At 43.0% G+C, this 20,615-nt stretch overlaps 1 protein-coding gene across 2 annotated transcripts in view; it reads right to left on the minus strand.

Moving 5' to 3' along the window:
* The window catches only part of evi5b (ecotropic viral integration site 5b), a 44,413-nt gene that overhangs the window by 6,978 nt on the left and 16,820 nt on the right, over positions 1–20,615 (minus strand). For both annotated transcript variants that reach the window (XM_035524209.1, XM_035524210.1), the window contains 17 exons: positions 18,717–18,906; positions 16,308–16,532; positions 14,815–14,889; positions 14,435–14,560; positions 13,575–13,718; positions 13,221–13,310; positions 12,763–12,860; positions 12,596–12,656; positions 12,327–12,380; positions 11,175–11,207; positions 10,435–10,578; positions 9,478–9,609; positions 8,980–9,120; positions 8,703–8,861; positions 7,676–7,822; positions 7,276–7,371; positions 2,435–2,530 (listed from right to left, as the gene is read on the minus strand). In XM_035524209.1, coding sequence (XP_035380102.1) covers positions 2,435–2,530; positions 7,276–7,371; positions 7,676–7,822; positions 8,703–8,861; positions 8,980–9,120; positions 9,478–9,609; positions 10,435–10,578; positions 11,175–11,207; positions 12,327–12,380; positions 12,596–12,656; positions 12,763–12,860; positions 13,221–13,310; positions 13,575–13,718; positions 14,435–14,560; positions 14,815–14,889; positions 16,308–16,532; positions 18,717–18,906 — 2,011 coding nt within the window. The remainder of the gene's footprint in view (positions 1–2,434; positions 2,531–7,275; positions 7,372–7,675; positions 7,823–8,702; positions 8,862–8,979; positions 9,121–9,477; positions 9,610–10,434; positions 10,579–11,174; positions 11,208–12,326; positions 12,381–12,595; positions 12,657–12,762; positions 12,861–13,220; positions 13,311–13,574; positions 13,719–14,434; positions 14,561–14,814; positions 14,890–16,307; positions 16,533–18,716; positions 18,907–20,615) is intronic.

Here is a 20,615-nt window from a genome sequence, read left to right on the forward strand (position 1 = left end):
AGCATTGAAAGAGGCAGTTTTAGCTCAGTGGTTAAGCTACTTCACTAATCATCAGAAGACTGCCAGTTCAAGCCCCACCACAGCCAAGTTCCCACTGTTGGGGCCCTGAGCAAGGCCCTTAACCCTCGATTGCTCAAGTTGTGTTCAGTAAGAATCGTAAAAGTCACTTTGGATAAAAGTGTCAGCTAAATTCCATAAATGTAAATGAAGCACTTAACAAAAGAAAAACAACCATATATACAATGATTAAAAGGAAGTAACTTTTTTTTTAAAACACATTTCTTAAATAGTTCTTCACTCTAACCCCTCACCACAGACATTTAAATTAGCTTTCTTGGCTAAGACCCAGAGTCACAGAAATCTACTGATGCTGAAACAGGACTGGACCTAAAGAGGAAACGAGCAGCTTTGTTGGGTAAAGCTGCCTCACTGCACTCTGGTGATAGGGAGTCAGGAGGAACCATGAGCATGATTTAGTGTACTGCAGTTTAACCACAAGTAACCAACCTTTTGTTTTTCCAAGAAGAAGGAGAAAAAAATCTCACCGACTCCTAACTCCAATGTAAATCAATGAAGCAGTTTCTGTTTTCTGTTCTCAGTCAAGTTTTCAAACCATACTAAAGACGGTTTTCTGTTTTTGATTTGTGTATATTTGTTTCAGTTGGTTAAACCTGAGGAAAAACACAGTATCTGAAAGACTTAAAAATAAACATCACTAAATTCATTTGACAGCCAAATATGACAAATGATGCAGCTAATATTGCCATAATCATCTTACCAGGAGGATGTCAAAGCGGTTGGTGCAACAGGGTGAAAAAGAGAATGAATTGTCATAATTATGCGGTCATAGAAGGGTTAATATAGCAACCTTCACTTTGAATCTTCATATTGCATTTCATCTTGTTTGAAAAATGTATTGCTCACCTTAACAGGCTAGTGTACAAATTTGTAATCAGGGTGGTACCATTAATTGCTAATCAAACTGTACAATATGACAATTAAACCACAATCTAATATCTGTCCGGAGAGTTGTAACGAAGATTCCAAAATGCGGGTCGTCAGACCAAGATCTTACTCCTTTTCCATGTACTCAGTGTTACAGCAATCACTCATGTAAGACCGTACTCTCCATTTACTGCCCTCTTGAAATCATTTCTGCAATTATCCTGCTCTTTGGTTATTATAGTAATCACTGTGCACCAGCTGTCTCACCACAACAGTTTCAACCTTTACTTTCTTACACAAACAGAAACACACAAAGGACAAGGTGCAAGATGGCTTAAAACTGAAAGCATCCTTCTAAACAGCTTTGATTCATAATCCCATGATTCTACAGGAGATATTATTCGGGTCTTTTGTGTTGGCTGCGCTTGTAATCCTCTCAAAAGATGGACTACATTATTGAAGTGATTGAGAGCATGTAGAAGTCATAACCATGTCATCTCCTATTCATTTTGATTTTGTCATATCTAAACTGAGACTAAACGGGGGGGGGGATATAATAATTTTAAAAAATCCCCATTTCTCAAAATCACTACAGCAATGAGCATCATTTCTTTCCACTATGTTTAGACTGTCGTGGAGAAGGAGTGCCTGTCTTAGATCTTGGAGATTCAATGCCCCGCAGATTTTAGTTTGAACATGCCTGGCATTAAAATTTGACCTTGATTAACTATCTTAGTTGTGCAAGACTAGGGTCCATCTTTGATCTGGAGGGTGGTAGATCAATTCCCTACAGACTTCTGTAAACTCTGTGTCAAACAGTCTGACCTGAGGGTCTTGGCCTAAAGAAAAGGAAGTAGGCTTGCTACAATGAAACAGTCATTTCCACATGGACATGATGAAGGTACATTTTGTAAGGGTGACCTTTGTGAACCCAAGTGTGATCTCTAGCATTATTTCATAAGCATAAGCACATTCAAATACCTGGTCATACCTAAATATCCAGTACCAAAGTTAAATATCAGGGTGAAACGTGCTGAAATATTTGCTAAAGTTGCTAATATGTCAACGACATGAAAAACTACACTTAAGCTACACTTATGGAGGGTGAGAGGGTGTGTATGGGCGAATTGAACTGCCTTTGTGCAGGAAACACCATTCTGCAGGGCGTAGTTAACACTTCTGAACATGGCTAGATGAACGCTCAAATCTGTTCAAAGTGCTCACAAAGCCTAAAAAAAAAAAAAAAAAGTCAAACCACGGAAAAGCTTGGATATAAAAACAACAAAAAGTGTGTGGGAAAATAAGAGCTACAAAAACAGATAACTGGAAAAGCGCTGCAGTGGAGCTGCTAGTGAAATCAAGATGATCCTTTTATTAATCTGCGCGTTTGTTTGTCACGCCCGGCCAACAAAAAACCACAGTGATGTCCGATTAAGTATTTAAGGTTTGCGTATCCCTTCATGCTGCTGCCCGTGTGTGCACACCTCACCTCCCGACTGAGCTCTGCGATCTGGTCTTTAAGCTCTCGAATGTGCTGGCTGGAGTCTGTGTGGTTCAGCTGACCCTTCACCTTCCCTTCTTCTTTCTGGGGAGCAAGAAAGAGAGAAAAAACAAACATGGATTTAGTCATAGCCACAAAGACCTTCACATCATGGAACCTGCTCTATTGAAGGACCATGTCCATGACAGTTGATTTAAGATCAAAAGGTTTTTTTTTACGCTTTTATCCAGCACTGCCACTTATTTTTTAAGTACAACACTTATGAACTTATGGCTCAAGGAACTCTTCTCTGTGAACTGGAGCAAGAAAAGAATCTTAAATGTCATATATTAAGATGATGATTAGTTTAGGAAGCCCTCATCAGCTTCATACTGCAGTGAGAAATATGGGCATATATGAAAACCTGTGAAGAAAACGCCTGGATTTATTTGTCCTCGCCAGTCAAATGATGCATCAGCTATGAAGCAAATGCAGTTGCATTAATTTTACTACTAAAACTTACTCCACTCACAGCTGGAGTAGACTGCACATTTAAAACAATATTTTAAAATATCTTTACCACAGATGTTCACTTTTCAATGAAAATTCGCAGCAAAGTCAGTTGAATGATTTGGGAGTGAGAGAGCCAGAGGAGGTGCCAGTACAGAAGCTCAACTGCCTGCCCCTACTGCAGCAGGGTGAGCAGGAAAACCATGGCTGCCTGACTGCGAGCAGCGTTGGGTGTTTTCTTTGGCCCCTGTGCCTTCTGGGAGCCGCCTAGCTGTGGCGTTAACTGACAATCATGCAGTTTGTGCACGTGGTGTTTATACCTTCAACACAACTAACCACTAAAGAAGCAGGAGTCACAACACCGCCACCCCCCACCCACCCACCCACACACACACACACGCACGCACGCACGCACACACCTTCCCCTGCCTACCTTCCCCCGACACGTACCCACACACCCACCTACACACCAAACCACAAACAACCGCACACCCACCCGCACACACACAAAGTGGGAAGGCTGAGAAACTCAGTCAGTCATCCAGCATTGCTTCTGCCAACCAGAGAGAATGGGGAGGAACAGAGACAAGTGCATATGTGCGAGATGAAGTAGCAGCATGGGTGGAGTGTTGTGACGTGAGGGCTAGAACAACACGCGCGCGCACGCACACACGCATGCCCACGCATGCACACACATGCACACACATGCACACACATGCACACAAAGAAGGGGTGTCTTCTATTCCTGTGGTCTGCAGCAGGGCTTGCAGCCTTCTGATAGGCTAGAGATGATGAGATCTAAGGCAAGAGTGTTCTTCCAGGAATCTGTGTTTGGCTTGAGGTTTCCCCCTCCAGGCCCAGGTGCCAATGATAAGGGAGAGGCAGTTAGCAGAGTTCCTTATGCTCAGCTGGCCAACGTCAGCAGGTGCCAGAACGTGGCCAGGGATGTCAAACGGCTCCAAATAATGGCTTCCTCACTTTAGTGCCCCAAAACAAAACACTTAACGTTGCTACAGCAAACCATAGAAGCAGAAGGAACACATAGCTCACGGTTTTTCAACCTGATTCTAGTCAGTGGGTTTTAGATGCATAAAGGATTTTCATGAGAGATTTTTAATGAGCACCGTTTCCTCTTGTTAAGGGTAGTTCTAGTGGTGGGTTAGTCTCCCAGAATTAGTTTAGGTTTAAGCCTATGCACATATTTTCATGTATTCCAATGAGCGTGCAGTCATGTTGTAAAGCCCAAGTGAGGAGAAAGTCTCACTTCATGTAGCAATTGATCTACAGTTGCTAGCCTCTTCAATTTTTGTTAATTAACAACAACAAAGTAGTTCCTGCACAACTGTAGGTCAGTACAACTGAGCCTATAGTTATTCAAAGTCTCAAATTTCTAACCTTTGAGTTATTACACATTTTGCAACCAATCTCTGTTTTTCCTTCACATCCCTCTTTACAGCTTGTTATAGTTGGACTGGTGTTCTGTGTGGCTTCTAAGACTGGTTTGGACTTCCCAGCAGTGAAGAACAGCCAGAAGAAATTCACCAAGGTATGTTCTTTTTGGTGTGCTAACAGGCACATCCTCTACTCACAGCACTTGTGAAATATATGGGCTTACTGATCTAATAAAACCTAACCAATAACAACAACAATTATATTATACTTTGTATAGTTTCAGAGGATGAGTAATGTGAAACTGGAGATAAGGCAGAGCTTCTAAGACGAGGAGACGAGACACTGTTCATGGAATACTGGTAATTCCCCATGACACGAAGCATTAACATCCAAGCAGGCAAGTGAGGTACTGTTGTCTTGAGTGGTGACGATACAGGTCCCTCCTTATAGGGACCTTAATCTCCACTATTCCATTTCAAGTGCACAAAATGTACATCGATTTTACTAATGAAACTCCAAACTTCTGAAAGTAACATTTGAAAGACTTTGGCCTTACTTTGCATATTGGAAACAGACAAAAACAAATCCAGCCCTGGTACTTACTTGATGAGTATTTCAACTGGGAAAAACCTGCATGAGGCATTGTTGCTCCAAATATCTCTGGTTGGCATAGAAACAAACAAAACTGGTGCCATCACAACAATGGTGTAATTTGTGCAAACCTGCCTACACACATAATAAGTTTTCTTCTGCAAAGCATGCAGTGATAAGAAGGCACCATCTACTGTGTCTACTCCTCTGGATTCTGTGTTCAGTGATCACTGTGTGGCTAAATCTCTGTTGTATGCTTCACATTTTACTTGTGTAGAAGCAGAGCAAGACGTTGCCTTTGATTCTAGCTCAGTGAGCATCTAAACCTGATAGGAAGTGGTTTCTTATATGGCAATGAAGATAGCTGAACTGTGGTCGTTGGATGGTCATGCAAGCAACAACTTCACTGTAGAGTGCATTAACCTTCCCCACCCCCTAAAAAACAAACAAACAAACAAATACCCAAAATGAAGCAGGATTCTCTATCAGCCGAGATACACTGGTGCTAAAATGACACTGCAACATACTACAGGGTTGTTGTTTTTTAACTGTGTGGTTTTTTTTTGATGATGCTAAACACCGTTTAAGTGTTATGGTTCTTATTTGTTTGCTGCTGTGTAGAACAGAACATGTGTTTTGAGAACATGTTCATTGGGTACAACAGTACACATTTTCAATGAACCCTACAAGAGTTTGCAGAGGGTAAGACTGATTTAGAGAAAGGCTTTACGCTGTCGCACGTTGAGTTGGCGGTGCTAGTGTAAGACAGATGCACATGCTCCTTCTGAAGGGGATCTTTCCAGCCAATGTGAAATGTCTCTGGGGTGACTCAGAGCATTTCTGCACAGCCAAGGGGCATAGAAGTCAGGCTGGAGTATTTTCCAACAGTGGGACATGTGGTTTAGGTGTGGGTGAAACAGCAAGCAAATAAACGAGTTGATGCCTGGTTGAGGCTTTATGGCTTAAAGCGTACACTGGGCTAGGATGTGGCCTCTGAGTGAAACTCGCATGGAAACGATTAACTCATCCTGAGCTGTGTTTTAATGACTGATGACTCGAGATGCTGTTAATAAATCAGCGCGTTCTGCGTGGCCATGCATACAGTCATGGCGCAGGGCACCGTACCAGCCTCAGCCTTTCTTTTTGATTCGATTGCTTGCTGTGCCAAGCCAGGGCCTTGGGCCCACAGCCATTAGGGAAAGGAGCACTGTGGCTAACCAAAACCACATCTACACAGTCTCCGCAACAGCAGAGCTTGACTATAGCAAGACACATGATTTGTGAGCATTACAGCTAAATTCACACCTTAAAAGCCAAAAAAAAAAAAAAAAAAGAAAGGAAAAAGGCAATCATATTCACTGACACAAGTAGAAAAATACATGCGTCATAATCACACTTCAGAGAAATAGTCTCAGCCTCCCAGGCAGCAGTGCGAGTGACAGATTTATTTTGACTAATTTTGCTACTACATCCAACCACTGTTAGCATGGTGATAGTACTGCCACATAATAATGGCAAATAGCAGTGTGAGTGTAAGCTTTTAAAACCCGTGACATCACTTATGCATTCCAGGAAGAATCCAGGGGTACAGAGGTTGTATGAACACATTCTTATAAGAGAGCTTCAGAGCTGAGCTAGTCCTTAAATCACTTCCATTTCTGCAAGAGAAGCACAAGGTTTATCTTCAGCGTTTCCTTCAACCGCACGTACAGCCCTGTTTTTTCATCTCACCCACCTCACTGCTGTCTTAAAACTTCCACCCCAGAATCAGGTGTCATTTCTTGAGCAGACGGTGACTGGAGAGCATAGATTAGACTAATTTCTAAGTCTGACCAGTGTTATTAACAAAAGGTTAGAGCTTGTTGACTTAGTCAGTTCTTCTTGGTGTTGGTGGATTAGTGGGCAACAGGAAATAAGGTGTATTTTAAAAATAGGCTATCAAAAATGTAATTTCCCCTGGCCTCTATGAGTGGGCTAACAGCACTCGTGCAATGGGCTTAGCTCAAGCAAGTCTAGAGCACGTTGCTTTAGATGGCTACTTTGAGCCGCAATGAAAGGTTGGAGGTCGGGGTTGCCAAATGTGACTGATGATCCCTCACGCCCTAAAAGCATCCCACTCACTTAGCGCGAGCTCCAGGTGAGGAGGAATCCCCATTCAGAGCATGACCTCCAGCTTGGACACACTGGTCATTGTATGCTCACATATGTTTTGTACAGCTCATGTGGTGCTGCAGACCTGAGATCACACTTCACTCCAGTCAAGTCTCAACAGATGTTGGGTCATCTCATATGAGCAGAGCGGAAAGGATGAGTGTGAAGCACCGTTGCGAGGCAAGCTGAGAAGCTGGAACCCGTACCTGAATCTCCAGCTCAGAGATCTGCTGTTGGAGCTCGGCCATAGCAGCCATGTTATCAGCCTCTCTCAATCTCACTGCCATCACTTCCTCCTTATTCTGAGAGTAAGAGCGCGAGCACGAGAGAGAGAGAGACAGAGAGGGAGAGTGAGACAGAATTATCTCTTTGTCACAGAAGCTCAAAACATCACCCACATGTTCCTCTTTACAGGAGCGGATTTGCTGACTGTGACCCCAGATAAGATAGCTTTCACTGAATCAGTAACACAGATGACAAAACAGCATGACATTCGCATAACACAAGGAGGTCTGCTCTGCCCTGAGCTTGATCACAGCAGAAGCCAGAGCACTGAGGGTACCAGCCCCCGACACGGCATAGCTCCACCCCTACTGCCCTGCTGACCTTGCACTCGGTCTCGGCCTGCTTGCGCTTGGCCTCCTGGAGCTCGCCGCGCAGCGTCTTGTTCTGGCCGGTCAGGACCTGTAGTCGCTCCTGTAAGCTCCGAGCCTCCTGCTCCGCCCTCCGCAGCTGGTTGCTGTGGATCTGATTCTGGGTGAAATGGCCAAAGTTAGGACTTCGTCCTGTGGCATTTGCTTTGGCAGATGTAAAAGGCCAAACGGCGGTGATTTGATGTAGGTCAGTAGTTCAAGCAAGCAGCTAGAGTCAGTCAGCTGAAAACCGGCCAGCAGACAGCAGAACACTGTGCTAGCTGAAGAGCCACAGTGGGTACCTTCTACCTACATGCACTGTGCATGAGTTCAATCAAACAGGCACTTCCATAGTTTCACTGTGGTGCTGAAATATATTTAGATGATACTGCAGAACCTATGAGTGGAACTCATGAAAGTTTTTAAAGCCTCAGTCATTTTGGTAAGGTAAATGAAATAAACAAATTGGCTGATTCTAACAGTTAAACAACATATATCAGCAAAATACATATATGCATCATATATGTATATACATGTATGGAGACTGATCACCATGAAGAACTATATTAATCATCAGGTTTTTATATTATTTATATATGTATAAAACTGATTCCTCAAACAGAAAGGCCGGCCCATGATACTAAGCTCAAGGTAGACCTTGATTGCTCTCTAGTGCCCTGGTTCTCAAACTGTAGTATCACTGGTGCTACGCATGCTCCCTCTAGTGGGAAATGGAGGAATTTTTACAAAAAAAACAAAATCACATCAGTCCTACTGCTGATACTTGAATAGCCAAATATTTTCCAAGATGCTCTATGGTGTAAATTGTTTGAGAACCACTGTTCTAGTGGTTATGCTGGTGAGCCTCAAAATGTGTCTGCTTTTACATCAAGTGACAGACATTCTGAGCTAATTTAGTACAAGAACTGTAGCACTGAAGCAGGCTCCATGTACTGCGTACGTGTATGTATTTGTATGTGTGCTTTTAAGTTCCATCATACCTGGGTCTCCATCTCCAGCAGCCTCTGTCTGGTCTCACGGAGTTCAGCCTGTGCCTCTGCTTCTCTCAGTCTCACACTCATCAGCTCATCTTGCAGTTCACTCATCGTGTTCTTCCGAGGGCCGTCCTTCCAGCGGCCGGCCGTACGCGCCAAGTGCCTCTTTAGAGCATAACATCAAAGTGTATTGGGTTGCGTGTGTGTGTACGTACACACACAAACACAAATACACTCTCAAACATGTATGCATGCACGTATGCGCGTTTCTGTGTGTATTCACCTGCCAGTGGTCTTCCAGGTCCCGCACCTGCTGTCTGAGCTCTTTGAGACCCGTAAGAGCTTCGGCCTCCCTCAGCTTAACACCCATCAGCTCCTCCTGCAGACGCACTACATTATTCTCGTCAGGCAGACATGTGTTTCTCTGCAATGTAAAAAACACACACACACACACACAAGTTTAAAACTGAAAAAAAAAAAAACTAGTTTTGCATATTCTCTTTGCTAAAAAAAAAAAAATATGTGCAGAAAATACACGCAGAAAGTGAACACAGTGTAAGATGTGAAGAGGTTTCGTGCAGGATAAAGGCAACTGCAACAGTGGTACATGCTGGGATGCAAGCCCACCTCTCCCACAGTGCAAGCCCACCTCTCCCACAGTGCAAGCCCACCTCTCCCACAGTGCAAGCCCACCTCTCCCACAGTGCAAGCCCACCTCTCCCACAGTGCAAGCCCACCTCTCCCACAGTGCAAGCCCACCTCTCCCACAGTGCAAGCCCACCTTCTCCATGTCAAGGATCTTGTCCTGCATCTCTTTGAGGGCACACTGGGACTCTGCCTCCTTGAGTCGGGCCTGGACCAGCTCCCTTTCAAGCTGCAGGAGGAACTCCTCCGAGTAACGTGGGTTCCCCTTCTACGGGCACAGAGAAGAAAAGCCCAGACGATCACGCACATCCCTGCCAGTTTCACAGCATGGAAATGCCGCCAAATTGTCAACTTCTGTCACAAACACAGTTAGATATAAACAACAGCCATCTTAATGTGAAACTTTTTTCATATTCACGGTTGAATTCAGGTCATCCTGGTGGGAAAATCTCTCAGGAGCTGCGCACTGAGAGACTAAATTAAGATAAAATAATAATAATAAAAATTATAATAATAATAATACTCACCCCTCAACAAGCAATAAATGCATAAAGCGAACTCAAAGCAAACTTATGTATAACACTGATTTAATCAGAAGAACACCAACGCATCGTCACATCATGCCTGAGCACAAGTGTATAAATTAGTGATGAGAATTCTGTCTCTCTGGTGAGAATGCCCACACTGTCATCTTCCAGCAGCTCACAGCAGGGCCGTGTGTCTCCATAACACCCTTTAGAGTATAATTTGCTAGCTCATATATATTCATGAGGCTTTTTAGATTAGTCAAGCATGAAAATGACCAGTGGCTCTCCTCCAAACGCTGTGTCCTAATCTGTAGTCATGTATATGAATCGAATCATTACAAGACCTGCCAGTCCCATTTCTGCCATTGCCCAGACTGTGTTGCTAGGTAACTGTATGAAACCCTGGCTATGTGAAATGCCTTAGCCAAGTGTTCAAAAGCACCTCTGTGTGGGTTTTTTTTTTTGTTTGTTTTTTAATCCCCTCGGTATCCTTCTCTCTCTCCAAGCAGCAGGCTCTGAGCGGTCCTCCTGTCCCGTAGGGGGCGCTGTCTGTGAGCATTCCTTACCGCAGGCTGCTGCTGGAGCTGCCTGATGGTGCTTTGGGCTTGTTCCAGCTGCATGCTGGCCTCCTCACTCTGCTGTTTCACCGTGGCCAGCTCCCGCTTGACCAGGTAATTCTCCTCCGCCTCCTGCGCTCGCGTCACCTGACCCTGACGCAACCAATCACGGACAATATGCTAGTTGAACCAAGTAGGCGGAGCGGGGCGGGTGAAGTCGAACAATGCGGTGGGGACATTTAACTAGAAGTGGTCGTCGTAAAGCGCCAACATGCTGTTAGCAACTTTTACAGGGATAATATATCTGGTTAGATGACCGCCAGGTTGATTTCGTGGATTAGTTTCTTTTTTAAAAATGTTTGGTCGTGTGACTTTCAAGGGGAGGTGATCAAGATAAAAGGCCACGGTTAAAATACTTTCCTTCTATAATGAGCAAGTCTTAATTTGTTAATCAAACAATTTCCATAAAGTGCAATTTCCAATGTATTCTCAAGCATGCAAAGCCAAAAGAGCATTAATAGCAGTATATTCAAGGTCTGTTTAATTTAGATGTGTTTGCATCTCTTGGACACACGCCAGTCGATCGGGATGTTCTGGAATCTTGCAGTTGTGCCATGCACACCTCTTCATTTTACATCATGAATTCCCCCACCGACTCCAAAACATTCGAATCACTCAACAGTTGCCCAAGTAAGTAGTAAGTAGCTTGAAAGAAAAGAGACAGGAGGAGAAAGGAGTAAAGATTATACCTGGATCAATCTATCTGCCAAGGAAGCACTTTCCTACAAACAGAACATCCATAAAGAAAGGCACACAGAGACAGAGAGAGAGAGGGGGAGAGATATCAAAGGATATTACAACACAGAAGTATAAAAACAAAAGTGATTTTGACAGAAAACTCTGTTCTTTTTCCTCCCCAACTTAAGGCTTTATTCACACGTTTAATTTTTTGTCTTATGGACGCATTATAACCAAATATCTATGCATGTAGATTAGAAAAGCCCATGCAAATGGATGGAGAGAGTCGGGGTAGAAAATGAGCAGCGCCGGAGCCTGGATGTGGCGACACAGATGTGACAGCATGACGGCGTGACAGCGGTGACCAATCAAAACAGTGACCCTACAGGAAGCTCCAGTGGAAGGACGGAAAAGTGCAGGAAGCAGTGCGGAGTCTGCAAGTGAAGGAGACAGAGGCTACTCCTACATGGTCACCATGTTCTTTTAACACGTCTGCACAGGAGGTCTGGTTAGGTGTGTGGACATCTGTGGGGGCGCGGGGGTTGGTGAACTCTTGGGTTAACATTCGTCTCATGCAGGAAGTTAGAGGGCGGGGCTAGGAGGGGCTAGGAGGCATTCGAGGCGACAGGCATTTCCTCCCGCCTTGACGAACCAGTGGAAACGACTCGCTGCCGCTTGCGTCATGCACTGCAGCGCAGGCTTGGGCCAAGAGGCGGGTGTCCCAGCATGCAATGCTGCATGCTGCATTCATAGATCACATCATGGAGTGGAGCTTAGACACAACCAGCCAGGGTCTGTGTGCAGCCTTACAGTTAGAGGTATTGACTGGAGGACCCTTTCATAACAGTCAACATGCCTAATGGATGTGCAACGATCTAAGGTTTACTTACCTGTTTGAACGAACACAACTAACACACGGCAAAAGCATTGCTGTTCACATCTGCTAGTCAGTAGTGACATCACTGGTTGGTAAGTGTGCTTGTTATTGGTAGTGCAGTTTCACAGCCATGTTAGTACTTGAGCTCTCTCTCTCTTGGCAATGGTGAGAAGAGAGACGCGTCATGAAATGGACGGAGCTTAACGATGAGATTGACTTGAGTGAAATGGTTTGACAAACAGAGCTAGGCTCCTCCCTTTCTGTGAAACATGCAGCTTGCACTCACTTTCTCCAGGGTGTCTATCCTCTGCTTCAGCAGTCTGTTCTCTGTGCGAAGCCTCTGCAAGACAAGAGAGAGACCAAATTAGAAGCTACAGGCACAGTCACTCATGACCTATGGTTCGTGCAAATCTCCGCTGATCCAATTTGTGCTGTAGAAGTTCACCATTCATACTGATCAGGATTAAATCATCAGAGACGAAGCATAGACGGCACAGGGACATCTCAATAATTGCTTTCATATGTACAAAGATGACTCAAACACTGTCTTCTCACCTTTATTTCCACTTGCTCCTCCATCTCCTTAGTTTTTATGGTAGTGTACTCCTTCTCCAACCTGCAAATGCACAACACAAAATTCTCAAATGTCTCACATCCACAGCCGCTCTCGAAGAAATCAGATCTAGATATCAACACATGACTTCTGGAAACAGAATACACACTTCTTCATCTTTTTGGCATTGTACTTCACTTGGTAAGCCACCTGGATAACTTTGTCTGGTCCACTGTCCAGCTGGTGAGGGACGACCTTCTGAAAATACTAGAAGATAACAGAAAGTGTCAGATTTACAGCGGTTATCCTCTCCATCCTATCAGCTGAAAAGCTAAATATACAGTGAAGGGGGAAAGACACAGTGAAAAGACAAAGCCCACTGCCTTAACTCTGCTGTTGGTGCAGTAAAGGATCTTCAGTGCATTCTCCTTAGTCACATTCAAACTATCAAGTTTGAAAGCGGCATCTTACTCATTAATCTCCTCTTCGGGTAAAATTAAAGCAGAGTCAAAATACTTCGCGTGACAAGGGTTGGGGAAGTACTTTAAAAAACCTGATTAAATGAGTCACAAGGATGTAAAATGAGACAACAAAAATAAAATTGGGTAAACCAGTAGTGCTACAAACCTGCAACATGCCCTCCATGTCCAGCTGGATGAGTTCTGCCTGATTCATTTGAAGAATGGCGAGGCCCACACGGAAAACTATCTCCAGGCCCTACAACCATACCAGCAAACATGAACAAAAGTGCAATGACCCTGTTGAACCAACAGAGGGCGCTCATTACTCGCATCGACATGGACTTCATTATGCTCATGGAGAAACGCAGCACACAGCCTTAGAAAGAAGATTGAAAATGTGTAAAAGTGGAGGTGAGTCAATAAAAATATTGTATTAAATAATAAGTAGCATATTTATCTGTAACAACAGCCTCAAACAGAAGCCAGTTATTGGAATTCACTGTGAGTAACGATCTTTCACCTCACACATGAAGATGTCGAAGATCCTTGTTGCAACAGGTAGGGGAAAGGAAGTGAGAAAGATGGTGAGGAACCAGGACGAAGCGTACATGGAAGTGTGGAAACTCTGGGCCTGGAAATGGATGTGGAGCTCAGGCAACTGCTCCTGATGAAAAGAAAGACATCCAAGAAGAGTGTCAGCATGATAATAAAGGGGAGAGCCATTATGGTCTCCTTTCATCTCTCAGGAAGACGGCAATCCATAACAGCAGCAGCGCTGCACCCAGTACAGCTCTCCTTGGGCTGCATTAGGATTGTGGTACGTTTCTACAAACAATGCGAGACTACTACAAACAGCAAAGCTAGGCTCAAAACTACATGCACTCCACACATCATCTGGGGGAATATCACCAAATGTATTTACCACCTTAGGGTGTACTCATACTTCTCTTAAAATGCATTTATTGTCTGTTTGGGGAAAAAATACTTAGTAATATTATTATTACTACCATTATTTAGCATTATTATTAATATGCCATAAATGTAAATGCAATGTTATTTAGTATATAATTGTTATTAATATTATATAGTACACACCAAGTTTGGACCCATATTCTTTGTGGCACTTCTTAATATTTTAATAACAAATCTTGACAGGCATTTAACACCAAAACCTTACGCAGCAAATCACGGCCTTCAGAAGTACATGACTATTAGAGCCAGATGTGTCAAATTAGTGTTAGAACTGAGCTCTGCAGAGTGCGTGACATTGAGTGCTGGACATAGTACGCTCTTATAACTAACTTAATCAGTTAAACTAGCCATCACCTGAATCATATACTCAGTCAGCAATCACCTGAATCATATATTCAGTCAACTCACCTGAATCATACATTCAAACTGGTACATGCAGAGGCCCAGCTCAGCCATGCTGGGTTTGAACAGCTCTCTCAGACGGTAATCCTGCATCAGCTTCACAAACACACAGAAGGCTTCCTCTTCTGGCATCTAACAGCACACAAATCCACAGTTCTCTCAGATGCAGCAAACCAACATTTCCTATTAAACTTCAAAAATTACATAACGCAGATCCTGGTAAGTCTAAACATTTGTATAAACATTGTTTGAGACATTTATCTAGACACAGTGCGTGTCATGACTTCAGAGACGTAACCTTTACAACTGTTTAAACATGCATAAGCAGTTGCTCCGTCATATTTTAAATAAGACTTCATTATGTGCATTTCTTGTATCATGGTTACCTGCATGAGGAGTAGGCCCACAATGAAAGCACTGCCCTGGCAGTAACCCACCTCCCTGTCCACCAGTGAGTACGCCTGCAGCAACAGGAAGTGAACTCTAATGAGCGCGAGTCACAGGGGTGCACGCATTATCATCTACGGCAGGGACTGCATGCACAAGTCAGGGAATTTCCAGGTAACTGCCAAACACATTACATTTGGCTGCCCTACCAGCTGTATTAAAAAAAATTTAAATGATTATTTTGGCTTGTGCAGTTAAATAATCTCAAAAGTAGTAAGCAGGCATTGCAAACATTCAGGGTTTTCTACAATTATAGTTACAGCAAATGAGTACAGTGATGAACTATGGATATGCATGTGCTGTGAATCCACTGAGTAACCTTAGCCATCCAGAATGTTATGTTCTAACAGCCTAATAATGATCACTATGTCTATACATATACTAATCACTTTTAGGCACAAGACAGCTCAAAAATAATCACAATTGTGCTTTCTGTCAGGCAGCGCTGCTGCGTGAGCACTTCAGAATGCATGTTTGCGGCTGTTTTATACAGCACATGCTGTCAGCTTTCTAAAGACGCTGATTGTGCGTTTGCCCTGAATCAGCTGGACTCAAAAGGAAATAAACAGGAACTGGCTGAGATGCTGTCAGCAGGCATGAAGTTTTAATTCAATAACATTGACAGAACGGTGTTACGAGGTCTCTGCAATGAGCTGGTCACGTATTTGATTCCAACACTTTGGATGAAACATGCCAAATTACAGTATTAGTAACAACAAGGATACCCAGCTACATACATGAAGAGCAACAGATTCTTCGTGAGTAGCATTTATTCCTGTCATGCATCACAATGCCGAAAATTGCTGATCAGCCTGTTTTCTTTGTTGTGAAGCAGAATCTTTTAGCAGAACACAGACCAACGGACCCTGCGCAACACCGACAGCTAAGCCTGTCTAATGAACACCTCTGCACAACCAAAACACCCATCTTTACGGTTTGAAGCCAGGATACAGTTTCCAAAAAGCTTATACCTTCTTGAGCAGTGGCATGCTACATTTGGACGCCTCTACTAAGCTGATGTTTGCTGGCAATTCTCATAGGCTCTGTGCAAATACTTAAACACTACAGGCTCATGCTCTACCATTAGTACTCCAGCTCAGGCTCAGGTGGTGCGGTCAGTCCACGCCTGCAGATTCTGAACCAACTACAACTACATTCAGATTCGGTTATTACACTGATGATTTCATTCAACTTCCCAGTGTTTCATTACCCAAACACAAAAGCAGTTCCCTGACTCAGGTTAACGTCCTTCCCAATAGCAGTGGCAGACGCCATCAGAACCGGTACTGAACCAGTCATGTCCTGAACAATAGCCTCTCCAAAGCAGAGGAGTTTAAGATAGGATGCCTTCAGGAGGAGGAGATCATACTTTCAAAAGGGGCCAAGCTCAAAAGAGCGAACCTTCAAGAGTTGTTTTTCCATGAGAGTGTACCTTCATGACGTTAAAGAGAACCTCCTGGCCCAGACTGTCCTTCTCCTTGAAGAACTCGTGCTCGGGGTACGTCCGCGCAATGTCCCTGCGGATGAGTTTCTCACAGGGCGATGTCATCTTCAACAGCTCCGAGTACTGGTCCTTTATGGGTAGGTTCTGGGCATTGCACAGTAGCTGCCATACGATTGCCCGGAAGTGATGCGGAATGCCCTTCCTGACTAGGTCCTTTATAGAGACACGTACAGGGGATAAAGGAAAATACCTAGAATGCAGTGGTTACAGCTAATGATGCACACAAATGCATCTAAAGAAGATTTATTTATTTATTTATTTGGACAACATCAGATTGCATAAAGAACAGACTCGCGCCTCTGAGGAGAGTCTGCGTTTATCAGGATCAAATCTGTCTACACACCTACAGCACAACGCAATTTGATAGAAACCCTACTACGAGTAAATTTAATCCCAGGAAAAATTAGCTTACTTTATCCACAATATTTCTAACATTTCTAACAAAACCCCCTATTTTTTACATACCTAACCCACATTTCCAGGGGCTTCTGCCTGCTGATATGTTTCAAGAGCACTTGAATGTCACTCATGATAATGTAATCTTATGCTGCTAAATATAACCGGGTTAAGGACGTTTTAAGCAGAGCCAGGAGTCTTTTAACACAACATAGCTGAGAGAACCACATTAATCCTCCTCTGCTGAAGAGGAAGACTTTAGTTCAGACTGCTGGTGTCCACAGCTGGACAGTGCAGGAGGTCACTGAGGGTAGAACCACTGGGCAGGTCTCTCAGTGACAAGGGGGTTCAACACACACGGTTCCTTTGTTAAAACAGCATAGTAGGAGGCAGCTAGACTTGAGCGCTTTGATAAAACACAAAGAGACCATCTCAACTTTTTCTTGTAGGTTCTCGCATGACATTTGCCTTGACATTTTGACTCCTTTAGGTTTCCTTTAGGTTAAAACTGTACTTTCAACTAATTTCAACTAGTTTTAAACTAATGGTTTAAACCTGGACAATTAGGTGAAAGACTTAAGGTTTTAAGGTTTATTGCTTCCTTTAAAAAAATAAAATTAAATTTAAAAAAAAATCACACAAATGACAATTAACAATTTAGCAAATTACTCATTCCAATATCCTACTGCAATTGTTTCCTGGGCAGCACATTGACAAATGTTGAACCAGAGTAGATCTAAACAGCTTTTGCCTTTTTTCATCATGTGGAATATGGACTTCTTGCTCATTCCCAGGGCGGCCATGTTAGGCCTGGAAGGGGAGATGAGGATGCCATGTTGAAAAATGCCTGGGGCTTTGAACCAAACCTCGGAGAGCTTGGTTTAAGTGATAGGAAAACCTATGCAATAGCAGTGGTCTGAGAAAGGATTCTTGGTTTCAATGAACCAAGAGCCCTTCAGTACCAGGGCACCATCTCTCACCCCCATTCAGTACTACATCACCATCACTGTTCCAGTCCCTGGTGTGATGCACTAGGCCACCCAGTCTGTACTTACTGCTCTTCCAACAACTTTTAAAGAAACAGCACCCCACAGTGCAGAGCGAGCAGCAATTCATTTATGCTTTGATTATCTGTCTGGACAGTTTTTGTGTTCATTCCACCCATGAAACTGTTGAACATTACATATGTTTGTGGCTTTTAAAACTTGCTGTAATTAGTATTAAATATTAAAAAATAAATCAATAAAAATCAATAGTACTGTTTTGACCTTCTATACGATTTGAGATTGCAGTTAAAACAGATTATTAATTTACCACGCCTGTTTTTATTTTTAAAACCTATTACTACATACCCAGACTTTGCCATGATACTATAAAACAAATCCTTTCAAGGTACACCTCCTTGAGGTTTAATTCAACTCATGTTCAAATCCAAGACAACGTTCCTCAAGGGTCTCTAAGCGTCTCCAGGAGCCTTGATGAATGTCCTCTCAGGCTATGCCACTCTGCCTCTCTGCCTATCGCTAGCTGTCTGGACAGGCAGATTACTAAAGACGAGCACCAGAACACAAGCTTAGAGGCATTAAGATGAACCTCAAGATGAAACCTCTCTAACTTTTCTGAGTGATTCAATTACTATTTATATGACTACATGCATTATTACAGCATCTAATCTAACCATTACTAATTGATATATTATTGATATGCTTCTGTCTGGAGGCAGCAACCATAGTAGCTGCAGCCTTTAAAGGGAGCAGCACAGCATTTAAACGGAAAAGCAACACTTGTCCACTCGTCTGGGAGGTGGAAAGGACAGACTGCCTGGAAGCAGCTTCCCTCAGCATGTCTGTTATCTACCACAGGGCCCAGCAGGACAAATGGCAGGGTTCATTCGCTCCATGTGCTCTGCTTTTTTTTTTTTTTTTGCTTTTTTTTTTTTACCTTCAACTGTTTCTCCTTTTTCTTGCGGACGTCGTCCCACTCGTTGACCACGCGGCCCCATAGGATCCAAGAGTCCTCCTCCAGGTGGGAAAGATTGGACGAAGCAGAGGAGCTGGACACCAACGAGGAGCCGCTGTTCCGCCGAGAGCCGTTCACTGATCGCAGAGACTTGCTGTCTGTCTCCAGCAGCCTGCGACAGAGGAAGAGGAAGACAAAGAGCGTTAGGCGTTTCTTCAACAGTGTGTACTACTTAACCTGTCTGTGCACCCAGCTTTGTGGAAATCTACCACACATCCAAACACAGTAGCACAGAGTAACAAGAGCGCTGTTGACCTCACTGGAATGGTTTTGCACTCAAAACATTACGTTAAACAATTTGTTTTATTAATATAATAGATGCTATCATGGTCACATGATTTCAGGGACAGAAAAGTTGCTCATTAGTGGAAACACAAACATGTTTTGGCAATGACAGGGGGTGTGACCAGTAAAAAATAAACTTCCTTCTTTTGGGTAAATTAGTTGGTGGCATATATTAGGTACTGACGTCACACTTAAAGAAATATTAGAGGAGATTATAATGTTTTTCCTCAACAATCACGACCCCCTACTTTCGAATCCTTAAAAAAAAAAAAAAAAAAAAAAAAAAAAAAAAAAAAACTATAGTACCTCTTGACTTTCTAATGAATGAATGAATGAATGAATGAATGAATGAATGAATATAGGGGTCACAGCCTAATGAATGTAAGAAACACAAATAATTACAGTGCAGATGACAATTCCTCAACGCTTACATGTGAAAATCTGTATTTGAGAGTATATGACTAGTGCCAGTTGATTAATTACATTTAAAAAAAAAAAAGTTTAAAAAAAAAGAAAAAAAGTTAATTATGTTATCAAGTAAATTCAGCTGGTTTTGATACTCTCACTAAATGACTCCTGCATAGAATGGGAAAGTATGATTAGTCACTTGCATAGAGACAGTAAATAAGGATTGCTGAAGAGCCATCTGCTTAAAAAGCATCTAGTAAATCTGAACAAGACTGAACATTCATAAACACTGTACTGGGAAAAAAAAATAGTAGGGGTGTATTAGAGAGTTTAACATGCTGGTCGAGACTGCTGCAGTCTTAGCTAGTCACATGAATGAGTCTGTTGCAGTCTTATCCAGTTAATTAGTGAATCTGTTGCAGTCTTAGCTAGTCACATTACTGAATGTACATTAACTTATGTAACGGACTCCCTTACAACCCTCAGAGTAATATTACAGCTCATGACAGATCAAAGAGTAGCACTTCATAAGAGTGTATCAGTATCATGGCTATTCCAGGCCCACAGAACAGAGGCAGCTGCTTAACAACAACCTGGAGGTGAGCTGTCTTAGAAATCAACCAAAACTCAAGGTAAATAAAAGTTCAGAATTCAAAGGTCGCGTCCCACTCTTCCAACTGCAAGGAGTACAGGACACTTGATCAGGTGCACTGAGTAGGGGATGAGTTGAGTACAGGACACATTAAAAAGAGACTGGACATTAAAACTAACAGCACGTAAACTTGTTTATGAGATATTAAAGACAGGTTAATATATATTTGTAATAGAACACAGTGACATACAAATGCAGCTGGAACTAAGATGAAACTCAAAGCAAACATGCATGTAGATCATTGATAAGAAGGCAAAATGTCACTGCTGACTACAGGCCACAGGGGCTAGCAGCACACCAGCCTTACTGTTCAACAGGTAGGCAGTGTGTCAGAGAGGTACTAACTCTGGATCATCTGAGAAGGGATAAGCTGACAGCGTGCACACGCACACATTTGCACACATGCGCGCACACCCACCTCTACCTACCGAAACATACCCACACCCCTTTCTTCCACACACACACACACACACACA

The sequence above is a fragment of the Electrophorus electricus genome, chromosome 3, assembly GCF_013358815.1.
Source record: "Electrophorus electricus isolate fEleEle1 chromosome 3, fEleEle1.pri, whole genome shotgun sequence".
NCBI classification, from domain to species: Eukaryota; Metazoa; Chordata; class Actinopteri; order Gymnotiformes; family Gymnotidae; genus Electrophorus; species Electrophorus electricus.